The 17,001-nt window shown below is 35.2% G+C and overlaps 1 protein-coding gene across 1 annotated transcript in view; it reads left to right on the forward strand.

The window, feature by feature from the left end:
• The first annotated feature begins 435 nt into the window (after window positions 1-435).
• The window catches only part of LOC128510923 (uncharacterized), a 42,343-nt gene continuing 25,777 nt past the window's right edge, over window positions 436-17,001 (forward strand). The window contains exon 1 of the mRNA XM_053483460.1: window positions 436-520. Within this exon, the coding sequence (XP_053339435.1) occupies window positions 436-520 (85 nt within the window). The remainder of the gene's footprint in view (window positions 521-17,001) is intronic.

Consider the following 17,001-nt stretch of genomic DNA (forward strand, 5'->3'; position numbering starts at 1 on the left):
GTGCAAACAGCTTCTGTAAAAATTTAATTTCTTTGTATTAAAAAGTTAGGCAAAGATTTCTGCCATACGGAATGACATGCCAACATGTACATTGGCTTTAACCTGAAATAATAATATCACTGAGTACAATAAAGCTCATCAGTTTATTTTTTTAGCTTTAACCTTTTAACTATTTTTAAAAACTCTTTACCCATCAATGACTGGTACTAACGCAGGTATACGATTAGATATGTTAAAAATCACATCATCATAAATGCATAGTTTACACAGTGAGTTTGTAAAACCAACAATAATTCTGGCTCCCACAGACTGGTTACAGTATGTGCTCATGTGATACACAGATAAATTTAAGAAGGTGCTCCTAACAACAACTCGTTATGTGTATAAACGCCACCTGTCCACAAAATCTCTATCTTCCTTTCAAACCTCACCACCATGGGCAAGACGAAAGAGCTGTCACAGGACATCAGAGACAAGATTGTAGACCTGCACAAGGCTGCAATGGGCAACAAGACTTTTGGTGAGAAGAAGACTCTTGGAGTGATTATTCGCAAATGGAAGAAATATAAAATAACAATCAATTGCCCTTGGTCTGAAGCTCCATGCAAAATCTTATCTCATAGGTAAGGATAATCAGAAGACAAGTGACCGAACTGAACTACGAGGAGCTTGTGAATGATCTCAAGGCAGTTGAGTCCACAGTTAGACTGGTAACACTATATGCTGCCATGGATTGAAATCCTTTCATGCTGCAAGGTCCCCCTCCTGAAAAAGACACATGTACAGGCCAATCTGAAGTTTGCCAATGAACAGAGAACCTTCGGAAAAAAGTGCTGTGGTCAGATAAGACCAATATTGAGCTCTTTGGCATCAATCTGACTTGCTGTTTTTGGAGAAAGAAAAATGCTGACTGTTCCCATAAGAACATCATCCTTACAGTCGAGCGGGGGGCGGAAACATCATGCTTTGATCTATAAAGTATAGTGGAGTAAAATCCCTTCTGAGATGTGTGAAAACCTGGTAACCTACAAGAAACGTTTTTACCTCTGTGCTTGCCAGCAAGGGTTTCTCCATACATAGTAATATGTTGCTTGGGGATCAAAAACTTATTTTTTTTCATTGAAATGCAAATCAATTTATAACATTGTGCTTTTCCTGGATTTTTAGTTGATATTTTGTCTCTATCCTTTATAATCCAATGATAAAATGATAGAGCCTTTATTTTTTGGGTAGTGGGCAAACCTACAAAATATTCATGGGATTAAATAATTGTCACTGTATAATTAGATACATGTTTATAAGTTCTTTGTTCACATTGTCTAATAAACCCTTTCTTGTGTTAGTTATAGTCATCTCCTTCCCCTGGTAAACTGATAGTGTGCATGGGTGGTGCCAGGGAGGGGCATTTATTTATTTTCCATTTTTGAAGTGTTAATACAATAATGTATTATTAATTATTAAAAAAATAAATACATATATTAATAAAACAAAATAATTATGTTAGGCTAAAAAGGTGATAATGCGATCGCCAATGCGATATTGGCGATCAGATTCAGCCAATAGAAATAACACACTTGATTTTGATAGTTTATGTCATGTTAGCCGGAACTTTTTAATAATTTTTTTTTTAATAACTTAGCATTACTTATGTCTATGGTTATGAGAGTAGATAGAGTATTTTGCTATAAAATGTCTAATAATACCTGTCTGTTTTAAGTTTAAGTTGCGAATTGCTTTTGGCAATTGAGGCACAAATTCTCATTAGTCACCTGTGTGCAATACTCAATTATATAACATTGGCTCTGTAGATTGGAACACTATTGGTAAATTATTTGAGGTGTTTGTTAACTGGCAGTATATGTTTGTAATTTTCTGAGGCTGAAATGTGCCTAAACTTGTGTGTGTCTTGTAGCCAATTTGTATTCAAGCTCTGGCAAGGGCATAATTATGTAAAATTTTATAATCTGAGGTTTTACTGTAGCCTGGTTTGTGAAACATCTACTGTATATCCTGTGGCATTAATATCTGTCCTGCCTTTAACAAATAATGGCATTTTGTCTGCTGTGAAGCAGGTAGTGTGTGTGTGTGTGTGTGTGTGTGTATTTGTACATGCCCAGCATATTAATGGGAAACCCTAAATTTCAGAGCACCCTTGTTGAATATGCAAGTAACCACATATGAGCAGCAAAAGAAAACCTCTGGCACTGCTCCTAATTGTATGGCCTTAATTTACATACAGTGCTGTGAAAAAAGTATTAGCCCCTTACTGTTTTTTTTTCTTTTGCACTTAAATGATTGATATCATCAGACACCATTTTGCAAACGCCTAATTGCAGTTCTTGCTGCTATGGGTGGTACAAGAAGTTATTAGGTTTAGGGGGAAATTACTTTTTTTATGCAGGGCCAGGCAGTTTTACACAGCTTTTCTTCCCATAATAAATTAAATTATTATAACTGTATTTGAACTTGAATGGATGTTATATTTTATTACCCAATAACAATTTCCTTTATTGAGTTGAACACATCTAAGATATTCTAAGAAAATTCCCACTCATTCTTAAAGCAAAAAAAAAAAAAAAACTAAACAACTGTTGCTAGCCCTCAGGAGTTTATCCAAACTATTTTTAATGTGATTACTGTGTTTTTAATATGTAATAAAAAAAGTGATGCACCTCAACTGGTCTCTAGCGATCATTGCAAGGTGTTTATATGCAAGAGATTGTACGTGTATAACATACAATTTGAAAGTGTAACTATTTTATTAAGTGTGGTATTCTGTCACGTTGCCTACATTTTAAAAGACATGTAAGAGCCCAGCTTTAGGATTGGTATCTTTGTGTACAGCCAGCTGTGCTGTCATGCATGGCTGGCACTCGGGACAGGCCATGTCCATGTTTATTCAGGCCACTGACACTCACAGACGCGTGTTAATCCAAAATCCTCCGTTCCCCTCCTCTTCATCGTCACCTACCCACTCGTCCGCCAGATCCAGTGACATACTTATTGTCAGAGACTGTCTTGCTGTCAACTGCGTGAACAATTTCCCCTCCTCATGGTGTCTCACAGTGTTTTTACTTGGCACAGATTATACAGTGTGAGTTAGGTATGTTATTGATTTGAAGGTGTTGTTCTGTAAATGAGAGGTGTACTCCAATCTACTGTTTTCCTTTTTATTAGAGATGATGAAGTGATTTTAATCATTTTTGTAATTCTGGTGTTCTTTTTTTAATTGCTGAGTAATGTTTGTGCATCATTGCATTTTGGTTATATTCTGTTCTGTCTTAAATTTGTCTTTAAATGTTGTTGATAATGATAACGTTCAGCAAGATCTCAGTAAAACGCTACAATATTATAAAAATATAATGTAATATATAATATAGAATTTTTAAGTATGAGCTTAGATGCACTAAGGAATAAATGGTTGTATCGATTGTTTAACAGCTGCAAGTTTAAACACTGGTTTGATTTCTTTTCATCATATTTCATTAAGAAAATGCGAGTGGAGTGGTGCAGATGCTGTGCTGTTTAGAATTCTCAAGTCACCTCTCATTTCTGCATATTGTGCTTCCGAAAAGCCGGTATTGTAATTTTTTAAAATCTAGTTTTGAGGAATAGTACCCCAGGCTTCCTTACAGATTTTTGGCTCTCATTTTTGGCATGGCTCTCATTTTTGGCATGGCTCTCATTTTTGTCTGCATAAAGCTTAAGGCATGAACCAGTAAGAAACAGGTGCAGATGATGACAAATGATCAATCTTAGTGATTAGTATACTGGTGATGCAGACTGCTGAGTGGTTAAAGCAGACGACGGGGAAACGAGGTTGCTTCTGTGGTTCAATTTTTAAATTATACTCTTAGGCACTTGGTGCCCTGTCAGTAAAACACATGTTCACATTTTTAATCTACATAACTTAATTTCATATGAAGAAATAAGGAGTGACTCAAGATTATTGTATGTCATTGTAAGAATATCATACAGTACATTGAGATTATTTCTCATAACAAATGTGCTGAAGTTACCATTTTACACAATTTACTCTCTGTACAACAAGTTTTTTCCAGTATTGTTGTTTTTATACAGCTGTTTATACACTGCTGAATGCAGTTGTAGTAAACTTATTCAGTATACTTGATATAATGGGAAGTCAAAATTTGTTACATTTAGCTTCTTCTGTTTTTTTTGAACTGCTTGCTTTTGAACTCCCTTGGAGTCGTGTGGTTTTATCAGAGACAATCCTCCATTCTGCAATTTGTATAGGAATACCAGTCATTAAACAAATGAGCTGCTAGCAGTATGTTTGACTTGTTTGACTAATTATTATGACAATATGTCAGATTGTTTTCCCAGAAATCTTGTGATCCTCATCTGTCTGTTCCAATTTTTCTGGATTCATTCATTTCTGTTTCATTGACTGGACTTGGCTGTCTTCCTATAAATATGCCAGCCTCTCTTCATATCCTTGAGAGCTTGCCATGTAAAATATGACTTACTTAACAACAACAGAATTATGCAAATAATTTTGTCGAGCTGTTTCTACTGAAAGAAATAATTAGTAAATGTGAAAAACGTTCAGACTTCTCCAGTATAGTTGTAATAATGTGATGTCATTTTTAGGATCAGATTTTAGAAACAAAGTAGACCATCTCACATTTGGGTAATTTTGGGTTTTTACAGATATTACATTTCTCAAACACAAATAAACAGCAGAATAGTACCTCAATACATTCTTTTGGAATCCATGTCTGAGGGAAAGCTTTTTGCTAGCAGGTTCCAAACTGTAGTTCAGTAACGCTAAACTATTTTCACACCTTCAGGTGTTAATGAAACCTCAGAGATATCATCGGAAAAAGAGAAAAGTGCTAATTAAAGGACTGACTTGTCTGTGTATGTTGGAACAGCTGCTTTGGTTTGACAGACGAAAAGGCTTAGAGTTGAATAGACAATATACACAGAAAGAAATAAGACTGTAAATGTACCATTAAAATAAACTCTGTGTGAAAATACAGATGAATAATAATAATAATGCTTATGTTTTTGGAGGATTGTTATTTGAATAAATTAAATTACATAGTAGTATTGTTCTACTATTTTTGTGTATTTTGTATGTTTAAATTAATGTGACAATTTTATGGTGTTTTTCATATGTTATAATTGCAAATGTCAGGGCAGTGTTCCATCATTTGGAGCAATAGAGCCTGGCCCCATCAGTGGGCCTGGCATATTTGTTTGTTTGTTTTATTACTACGATAGATAGATAGACAGACAGACAGACAGACAGACAGACATATTATTGATCCCGAAGGAAATTCAAAAAGCCACAAGTTTGAGGACATCTGACTGTCAAAGCCATATGTTAACCTATTGATTGCAAAATGAGATTTAAATTTTGGCAGTTTTGAAAAAAAAAAGAAATTGGTGTTGAAGAAGAAGCAAGCATTACAAGCTGGTTTAGATTTTTCTTTTGCATCGTTTCTTCGAGTCACAAGTTAAAAAGCACAAATTCCAGTTCCAGTTCTGTACTGTATTAATTCAAGACATAGTCAAAGTGCTTTTTAAAAATCAGATTTCAGGTTTAACCCTGTGCTTGCTGTATTAATCACCTCAGCTCTTCTGTAAAGCGCAGAATTGGAGTAAACCAACCCATGAGAAATAGTACTGTGGTATGTACTATTGTTTACTACTTTAAACTATAATACATAAAATAATATACCATAGCATTATTGTGGGCACCATAGGACTTTATAGAGCACCAGGTCAAGTACTACACCAATTCCGTGGGTACCATGGTACTGTTATTGTACCAGACTAGAGTACATGTACCATTGTACAAACGTATGTACAGTAGTGTGGTACATATACAATAATGCACCTTATAAGTCAGATTGGATTTGTTACCTGCTAGGCTTTTGTACCAATTTGACTGGCAGATTAGAGGGGCAAGGCATATTTTGCAAGCTAAGCTAGTACAGGGGACCTTGGATTGCGAGTAACTTGGTCTGCAAGCATTTTGCAAGACCAGCAAAATATTTTAATAAATTTTAACTTGTTAAACAAGCAAGTCTTGATATACGAGTACAGTAGTCCGCATGCTCTTTGCCTGTGAAGCGGCATCTGATCACAACTAATCCAATGGTTTTTCTCAATTGCGCTGTGGGATTGTGAGTAATCATTCTCCATGCTCAGTCTCAGTGCGCATGCGTCACTCATCAACATCCATGCGCACGTGTATTGTTTACTATAACATTGTGACCGTGTGTGTACGGCCCCGTTAAGGAAAAAAGTTAAAAAGGCTGTAGCAATGCGGAAAATTAATCTGTTTAGAGAAGTGGTTCCAGTAGCGTGTTTGTGTGTGTGTGTGTGTATGTGCGAGAGTGTGTGAAAGTCGTCCTACACAGTAGCCCCCCTGCTTTTGCTCTCGTCTCACACTAGTCACGATTCTTTTCAAAGGTAAAGTGCAGGTTAATTTGTTTTATTTTTACTTTATAATTTGTATTAAATATATTTAGATAAATATGTTTGGTTGTGGAACTAATCATTGGAGTCACCATTATTTTTCCTATTTTTTAGTGGGAAATTTGCTTTGATTTAGTGTTTTGATATACAAGCACACTTTTGGAACAAATTATGCTTGCAATCCAAGGTTCCACTGTACTTTGAAAGTAAAGCTTGGTTTCCTTATTTATAAGAATATCGTTATACATGACATCATGAATTTGCTTATGTAGTGGCAAGTGAATGATAAAATAAAGTCTGCACTAGTTTGTAGTAATTAATAGTTACAAATCCCCTAGTAAACATTTTACCTTTTTAAAAAATTGTTCAATTCTAAGTTTTCGAGCCTCTGTATTACTTTTGTAGTGGCTTGAAATTTTTGGATACTCCAGCATATTGCATACGCTCAAAAACTGTATGTTTATGCTGTTTATGGATTAACAGCAGATAAAGAAACCTCCATATTTCTCGGTAGTAAACACATGAATCAACAAATCCAACAAATCATACTGGAAGGTTGCTAGTATATGCAGGATGTGACCATAGTGCTTTACAGACAGCAATATATTTTGTTTGGTCATATTCTCTATGCTCATATTCAATCTCTATAGCTTATTTGCTCTGTAGCTTATCAGTCACTATGGTCCCTCATTTTGAATCAAAATAAATTGCCAAAGCAATGAAATGAGTTTTCTTCCTCTCACCTTTTATGGTGCCAGTCTGACAAGACATGTTTTTGTATCCATAGGATTCAATTTCAGTGCAGTGTAATAGTGACTTTTTTTTTTTTGCTTTGCATCATGTGTACAATAAAAAGCCTTTAAAATTCTGTTTTGTTAAAGCTCTCTGTGTAAGGAGTTTGGTGGGTTTTCTCTGGTTCGGTGATATGCACAAAATCCTTCCATTTTTACAAGAAGAAAAGTAATTTGGTTAATAATAATATAATAATTTGCAATTTTTTATTTCTTTCACATAGAAGGGTAGTAAGTTTTCCATCATTATTAAAAGAAGACAAGAAGACACTCAAGTTGCTTTAAGTGTATGAATCTAGTTTATTTTAATAAAATAATCAAATAAAGCACAATTAAATATGTTGAGGTATTTTGCTGTCCAGGGTGACATGCAGCTACAGTATATTACCAAAAGTGTTCGTTCATTTGCCTTCACATGCATATGGGAATCCTAATTCATAGGGTTTATTATGATGTTGGTCCACTCTTTGCAACTATAACTATTAGCTTCCAATCTTCTGTTAAGGCTTTCCACAAAGTTTAGCAGTGTGTTTATGGGAATTGTTGACCATTCTTCCAGAAGCGCATTTGTGAGGTCAGACAACAATGTTGGACAAAAAGGCCTGGCTCACTGTCTCCACTCTAATTTATCCCAAAGGTGTTCTGTTTTTTTTTTTTTATATATATATATATTTTCTTCTAAAATTTAGTCTTGTCCAATTCTTTTTCCCTGATTTTCTCCCAAATCTAGTCGTGTAGCCAATTTCTCCCCGTCACTAGGAGGCTTCCACATTAAGGCTACTACTACCACTCAGTCGGGAGGACGAAAGCTATCCCGTGTTTCCTCCGAACCACGTGACGCGAGCCGACCGCATCTTTTCAAACTGCTCGCTCACACACCGTTAGGGGCGGAGTAACACACTCGGAGCTCCTTCCGCGTGCGTGAGCTCACAGATGCCCCTGATTGGCTGTAGAGCCGTGATTAATGTGGGAGCGCAAGTACCTCTCATCCCTCCCCCCTGAGAGAGCTCGGCCAATCAGCTCTCTCTGTGCCTCCGGCTGTCAGAGGAAAACAGCATCACCCGGGGTTCGAACCAGCGCTCCCCGGATAATAGGGCGAGCACTTTACCACTGCGCCACTCAGAGGCCCCAAAGGTATTCTGGTTGAGGTCAGGATTCTGGCTCATCCATGTCTTTTTATGGACCCTGCTTTGTGCACTGGTGCGCAGTTGGACCTAATGTTGCTTGTCTCTCAGGAGTTGGGCTTGGCCCCTTACTTTCAGTGAAAGGAACTCCAAATGCTTCAGCATTTCATTACTCTGAACTTTGTGGGAACAGTTTGGGGATGGCCACTTCCTGTTCCAACATGACTAAAGCAAGGTCCAAATCAAAACTTCCACTAAACATATTCCCAAACTTCGTGGAAAGCCTTCCTAGAAGAGTTGAAGCTGTTATAGATAAGAGCGGGCCAACATCATATTAACCCTATGGATTAAGAATTGGATGTTACTTAAGTTCATATGCAAGTGAAGGCAGGCATTTTTACCGAAGTTTATTATGGGACAAACCTTGCATTTTTATGTGACAACTTTCGCAAGAGAAATTTATCTTTAGAATTTATAAAAAAAATTAGGAAGAACATTAGTAGAAGTAGCTACAAATTAAACCCTTTGGGATTTTTTAGGAAAAAACATGTATTGCTTTATTTCTAGATTGGATCATACAGATTTATTTTATTTGAATTTACCTTTAAATAGGTAGAAAAAAAAAATCTAGTATTCCAATACCAGTAACATTTCAGAGAGTAATGCAGATTATCCTTTCTTCTGAAATTGAATAGCTCTATTGTGCCCAGACAAATTAAAAAAATAAATGTAATGGATCAATTCCTGCAGGACCTCTTGTATCTGTCATCCTAATGTATTGCCCACCAATATTGCTTTGGATCACTGACTCGACTCTCCAAGACCTGGCTAATCTGCATTTATGTTATGCAGTTGCTTGTCCTAAAGGCCAGCCCAACCTACTTTGAAGGGCATAGTGTTGCTTTACTGCTGTGCTTTAAAGTTTATTGTATTTGGCTTGTCGTAATAGTCAGTGCCGTTGTTCCTGCAATGCATTAAACCAACAATTAGATTAGTTTTTCATCTTATACATCTACTTTCTATAGTAGTAGTAAAAGATAGAGATGGTGTGGTGGCAGTTGTACATGAGAGTAATGTATCATCGAAGAAATTATTTATTTTTAAACCTGCTTCACATGTGTGAACGTGTGAAATACAAATTTACCATCAGATTGTTTCATTTATTTCGATGTTATTATATGCAGTGTTTGTGCAATATCAGAATGTTCTATCGTGCAGCAGTATTATTGTATTGTAAATTGGATGCATCATAAAAACTGTATTAAGCTTAATAAGGAAATGGCAAAATGTCCTGATGGTTAAGAACAAGGTCAACATTGATGTGGAATCAGGGGTGTGAGGTTAGAATGACGCGCATTAGAACAATACATTCCAATATTTATATTCATGTATACTTTTATAGAATAATAGAAAATGAAGCTTATTTTACATCTTTAAACCCACCAATGGTAGCATTTCTTATCAGATAGCCTAAAGAACATTATAGTTCACATGACACAAAAGCATCAAATTTTTAATTAAAAAAAATGCTTAGACATGGTAGTTTTTTTAATGAATTTGTTCAATAATGGTTGAATAAAAATGTTTTAGATAGCAACCACGACCATATTTAAGCAGATTTTGTTTTAAAATAAAAAGGTTAAAAGCACAACAGAAAGCAGTGTTGCACATAATTTGTGCTCACATTTTCATGTTGTAGTTGTAATTATTTAAATAATGAACAGTGAACAAAGTCAACCCCAGCTTATGTGGTAGGAGTAATCCATGCTAAACAAAACTCCATAAAATATTTCATACATGTGATGTCTTGAGAGCAGTGGTAGAGCAGTTATTACAAATACCAGCACCACTAAACCACAGTATCCATAAAAACCTTGACAGCAAGTAAAACATTATAATATGAAAATCACTAGGGGCAATTCCAATAATGTTATTAAAAAATTCCAAAATACCAAGAGACACCTTAAAATTCTATATTTTAAAAAAAGGAAAACCCATCATGCTGTAACATATTGCCATTTCAATATTCCATTATAAAAAGCACACACAAAATTACAACATGCCACAGTAAGAACATATTTTATAAATACTGTATATGAGGGGTGTCCAAGTCAAACCATGTTCTGTGCAGGGCCGTGTATAGTTTACCATTACCAGTGAACCCTTTACTGATATTTTAACTTTGATAGCGGTTCCTGAAAGATTTTTTTTATAATTTTCTTTATTTTAACCAGTTATTTTTCTCTTCCAGCTCATGTCCTTCTGCACCAGGTGGAACTAGCTAACCAAAGTCCTGGTTTGAATAGAACTCTCCTTGTATAATGTTATTCTTAATGTGTTTCCAACAGCATACACTTTTGATTTATTACATCTTCGGTGTTTCTGTGCACAATCACATTGTTATACTGACATGTTTAAATTCTAAAACTTTTAAGTGTCTCTTAATATTTCCTTCTGTATAGCTGTGTTTTTTTGTATTGTCAATATCAATTCACGTTGTTGTGTTAGGGACCTCATAGATCCATTGTAAAAGAATTAGAGGTTAAGGTCAGTGTAGTTCTGTTAGCTCATTGGACCTTTTTTTGGGGGGGGTTGGGGGGGGGGGAATCATTTTCCTTTTGTTTAAATCAAGTAGTTTGCATCAGTTTGCATGGTTTTAGTCAGTGTATATGACAAGGGTATAAAACCTTTCTTATTGTAGATATCGCTGCTACACAGTACAGTCAGTCATTCATCCTGTGAATAAGTTAATTCACATATCTTGTAGGTTATCTTATAATGTGAAACCATAATGTGTTTATGTCTCTGCCGTTAGTTTCTGAAGGCATTATGTTTTATGTTCAGAAATTATCCAAACGGACTTAAAGTCAAAGCAAGGTTAAAAGTCTGCAATGTTTTTTAGTAGGTTATTTTCTGTTTTAAGTATATTTTAATAGCACACAAAGTCGTAACTTTTTGATCAGGCTATCCACTTGCTAAATGTTCACTGGAACGACGATCCGGGTCAAGGCTCCGAGTCACCTTGACTCGGATCGTCATTTATGGCCTTCTTTAAAATGTTTCCACCATTCAAATGTTTTAAGGCGGCTGTCAGTTACTCATCAGTGTACTGCATGAATGAGAGTTATTTTTAGTCATAAATTGTTTTTCTTTGTGCAAGTTTGAGCTGACTTGAGCTGAACGCTTGCCTGCAGAGAGTTGTCGCTATCCTGCATGTTCCAGAGGAGACTGAGTAATTGAGACGTGACCATGGTTAAGCTGCTGAGGCAGGAAGTTCAGCAAAAGACTAAAAATCTTTTGATACAGAAACAGCCTTTCTCATTATCTCAGTCAAATATTTCCCTTTGCCATGGGCCATTCTGCACATTTAAATGTGCCATTATTCTGATATTGACCATCTGCTGTGCAATCATGTGAGACATTGGTTGCTAAAAGGGCAGCAATTAAGGTGCAAAGCTAGCATTTATGGTGAAAAGCCATACTGATTTTACTTTCAACATAACTTTGCTGGAAATCTGATTGGAAGACTTTGAAAACAAATGGGGAATGCAGAGCATCCGTTTCAGACCAAAGTCCTCATAGCTGGATAATTTAGAATGACAATAATTTAACTGCCATATGGAATATGGACTGGCTGGGATAGCGTTAAATCATTTTCCACTTTTCTTTTTCCACCGATAATGTGCAGTTAGCCAAATGAGCAAGATGAGCAAGCCTGTGATAGATCTCTAGTTCCAAAGTATTTGCTATTGACTTGCTCTGCAGGGTTAAATGTGTGTTTTTTTTTTGCCTGCATTTCAATTTACTGCTTACTTCATGTCGTCTTTTATATTATGGCCTATTTCCAACTGCACTTTCAATAGGATTGCTTCACAGATGCCCACATGGCCTACTGATCCAAAAGTGATCAAACAGAATAAGGACAATACTTCAATTCACCAACCTAAAATTGTTTGTCAAATTTTCAGAGCAGTCGAAGACCTAACAAAGTCATACTGTAGCTATGATTTTTGCCAGTAGTCTCCTTCCTCCATCAGTGACCTTATGAAACAATTTGTGTTGTCCTTTTAGGTGACTAGCGAATACCGTTCACGTGTGGTTAAGAAATCAGAAACACAACATCTTCTTCTTTCCCTCTTTTTTAACATCTCACTTGCTGATTTCAAGTTTTGATATATCGAAAAATTATCGTTATCGCAATAATGGGCGATATCTGTATGGCAATGAGTTGCGATAAATGAAATTTAATTTATGTGCCAAGCATTAGTATTTTCTTATTTAATTTTTGTTTAATAATATTTATTTTTATTAAAAAAAAAAAAAAAACTGGCAAGCCGAAGGAAACATTTTTTTTAAAAGATGCTCTTTATTTTAAAACACTCTTGATGAGTGTATGGTTACACGTAAATAAAAAGTAATGTTTGAAAGTAATTCATACTGTGTTGGCAGGTCTATGGTAACAGCAAACCAGAAATCAGAATATCTGCTGAGGGTTTTAAGTCATTAATAGTGTTTTAACGTCTAAATATTTGCAACTTCCTTGACATATAGTTATCATTACATGTATAAATAATAAAAAAAATAGCCAATAATAATAAAAAATGCATTTCTCTAGGGAAATGTTATATCGCAAGAAATATCGGTATCGCAATATTCAACAACAATATTGCATATCGCATATTTTCCTAATATCATGCAGTATCATTATATATATATATATATATATATATATATATATATATATATAACGTTCCTTTAATTATAAATTAAGCTGTAAAAAAATTTATCAACAAAAAATAAAAAAAAACTTTGATAAGCTATAGAATCATATAATATAAAATATTATATTATACATGTGTCCAATCACATGTATTTAAATAATTTTAAAGACAAGCAGCTCATTGGACCAGAGATGATTTCTTCTGGCCTAAAAAATTAAGTCATAATTTCACATACATTTAATTTTTTTGTATTATTATTATTGGATTATCTGGCCTGAATAGCCAGCTGAAGCCTTGTTAAAAATCTGTGAAAAAAAAATAGAATATATAAAATTGAATAGAGAAAAAAGTTTGTTTATTTCCCTCACATCGAACTGAAGCAGATTTGTCGAAATGGCTCGGATGTAGAATTTTAAATCTATCAAACTTTACACAGTAAAATCATTTCACACATTTCTCAAAGCGAATGTTAATATGCATACAGAATTTGAACAGCATTCTCCTAATAGCTGAGAGATGCAGAAAATGACATTTACTACTTTTTTTTCTCTTATTTTGGTCTCTTTTGACCGTTTCTCTTGCCCGCACTTTCTCTTGGGATTAGTGTGAGTTGCTTAGACTGGCTGTGTGAAATATTGTCTGTGCTGGTTCACTAATACCTCGAAGGCTGCAGCTAGTTTTGGAGTGCCTCTTTCTGCAGTGTTTTTTAAATGCCTAGCAGCTTATCACGCTCACACACTGCAGGCCGCCAAGTGGAGTGGATTGTTCCTTCTGGATTAAGCACTGAAATATCGCAGCAGTACCTTGACAGAGTGTGAATGGTAATTTTTGCATGGCGCCATTATTTTCATTATTGCCAACAGCAACCTTTCTGCTACAATGCAGGTTAAGGGAAAGATGTGCTTTGGTTTTATGCACCTGCATTAAAGGTTGCATGGTAATTATATGCTAAATAGCTATTTACATAATTTTTATATAAAAATAATCACACTTTATTAGACATCATGAATTGAGAATTCAGACCAAAACATGGTTTTGTTGCGAAAGTTACAGTAGGTGAAAAAAAAAATTTCAGATAGAATCATTTAACACCATTTTTCATAATACTTAATATGCTTCTTCATAATTCTACATAATGCTTCTTTTCTCCCAATCCATGCCTTGGTTTTTGTCAATATACATACACATTTATATTTTTATCAGACAAAAAGAAACTCACTCACTCATCCATCGTCCATACCGCTTAATCCTGTATTCAGGGTTGCAGGGGGCTTGGGGTCTATTCCTGGAGACTTGGGCTACAAGGCAGCATATATCCTTGGCAGGGTGCCAATCCATACACTTACACACTCATTCCCACACTATAGGCAATTACACAATCATTAGGCCCATTAGCCTTATCTGCATGTCCTTAGACTGTAGGACGAACCCAGAGCACCCGGAGGATACACACCAAGCAGGGGGGAGAACATGCAAACAGTTCTAACCATTCAGCCAGCTTGCCGGTATAAAAAGAAATGCATTTGCTAAATAAAATTTCATACCCTTCTATGTAGTGTTTATTAATTTATTTTTATTTAAATCTTTTAGTGATGTGATTGTCATTCAGATGAAACTTGGCCAATTTAGATTTCACATAAAAAGGCAATGATGTGAAAATGTATATTATTTTTAAATGCAAAATCGTTAAGATAATTGACATAATTTTGAACTGAATGCTTTAAGCAATTTAAGATATTTTTACAGGTCATATGCTTTTAGAAGCTTACACCAATTTTAGTATCAATACTCATAAAAAACAAATAATTTCCACTTTAAATTGTTATTGTGTGAAGCTAGACACTGAAAAAGTACCATCTCTGGGGCACATCTCTCCAAAATGGCTAAAATTAGCAACTTGAAATTTTTAGGGAAGCAAGATTCGCCTCTTCCATGTTGCATAAACCTCAGAAGTAGCTTCTATGGCACACACATTTTCTGTATTATACATTTCTGTATTATGTGTATAATATAAAAAGGTAAATTAATTACCAATTAATACTGTGTTTTGACACAACTTTACATTTATTTAATGGTTAAATAAACATTATGTCAATTCTGAATGTTAAATGTCTGCAAATGTTAGGGATGGGAATTACCTGGTAATATTATCATGATACCCAGGTGCCGAATCGATTAAAATTTTTTGATATTTTATTTGGATGTGACATGCAAAATATGCAATAATCCTCTTTTGAACAATTGATATTGAAATGTGTCTGGTAACACATGAGAGCCAGTTTCATCATGGTGCTTTAAGGGTTTAGTATCTTGACAATACTGTTCTTGCAACTTGAACTCAGAAACTCAGCTGACAACGTTTAAAGGCAGTCCCGGGAAGACGCTGGGGGGGGGGGGGGGCTTCATGGTGTTTACTGCGTGCTTGAACGTACCCCATTTTGTCTCAGATCTGTTTTGGATCGTGAACTCTGTCTCCTTGAGGATTTTCTGAAATTAGGGTTCTTGACTATTGGGATAGCTTTACAGCACAGCTATTTCCTCCCGGACTGATTCATTGAAACCGACGTGACGCCAAATCCTTTCTCCTGCACTCAAAAACATATCGTGAACTCTGTCTCCTTGAGGATTTTCTGAAATTAGGGTTCTTGACTATTGGGATAGCTTTACAGCACAGCTATTTCCTCCCGGACTGATTCATTGAAACCGACGTGACGCCAAATCCTTTCTCCTGCACTCAAAAACATACAATTCCCACACTAACACAATTCCCACCATAGTCCGATATATCGGACTATGGACATTTTATACATTCACTTACACATTGGAAATATTGTATATACTTGTAAATATTGGTATCTGGAGCACTGCAGTGTCTATTTATTGTAAAATACTTATGAGCTTCTTTTGTAATTTGTTTTTTATTGAGTCTTTGTTTGTTATTCGTATCTGCGGAAATTTGGAAACTCAAATATTCGTAAGTCCGGGACTTGCTCTATGCTAAACATCTAAAACACACTTCTTAGATTCGAACTGTCATTTTCTTAAATGATCTTGCCCTCACCACCAAACACATTAATCTATTTATTTTTAAAAATTATATTGTAATAATACTTTTACGATATGTTTTACAGCACAGTTCAGTTCTTAAACACAAATAAATTACATTCTTGGATTTTATTCTCACTACAAAAAAGCATTTGTTGGGTCAAAGGAAGAAAAAGTACTTATGCCTGAGCTGCTGTGAGTCATCCAGATGATCCTGCAACAGTAATTCACAGTCAGCACCATGTCAAGGGTGTCAGGGCCAATTTGGCAAAACAAAATTGTACCCATGCATCGTATGCCAACTCGGATACATCAGGTACATAGTATTCCAACTTTATGCCTGAAACAAGTTCCCCCGTAGAATTTTAAACCTTTGTGCTTTAAACAGTATTTCTGCTAGGGTGTTAATCAGGAGGTTTAGCTGGGCTGTTGGATGATTCACACTTTTTAATTGTACATTCTCAACATAAGTATCAGTAAAATTATTTGCAATAAAAAAATCAGCAGTCAGTCTGATGAAATACAAGGCACAAATGCTATTGTTGTTTGCATTATTCTAGTTTTTCCACTGGCTTAAAAATGGTAACAGGTGGCTTATAATCAATTCTAGAATTAAACAAACCCTGCTTTGCAATGTTGAGTTTTAACATGGCCTTAAAAGTAGAGCTGTGAATTATGGGTAAACTGCGGATTTGATTTAATTTAGTTTTGGGGCACTTTGATTTAAAATTATATATGATTGAATAGCACCAATGTTTATTGTCTGATTTGTCTCAAACGGTTATATTTCTTTCAGGTTGTGAAGTCCTAAAAACTACTAAAAGTATGCTAAAAAATTATATTGCATCAACTGCCCATAAGCTCAAA

This window comes from Clarias gariepinus, chromosome 23 (genome assembly GCF_024256425.1).
Source record: "Clarias gariepinus isolate MV-2021 ecotype Netherlands chromosome 23, CGAR_prim_01v2, whole genome shotgun sequence".
NCBI lineage: Eukaryota > Metazoa > Chordata > Actinopteri > Siluriformes > Clariidae > Clarias > Clarias gariepinus.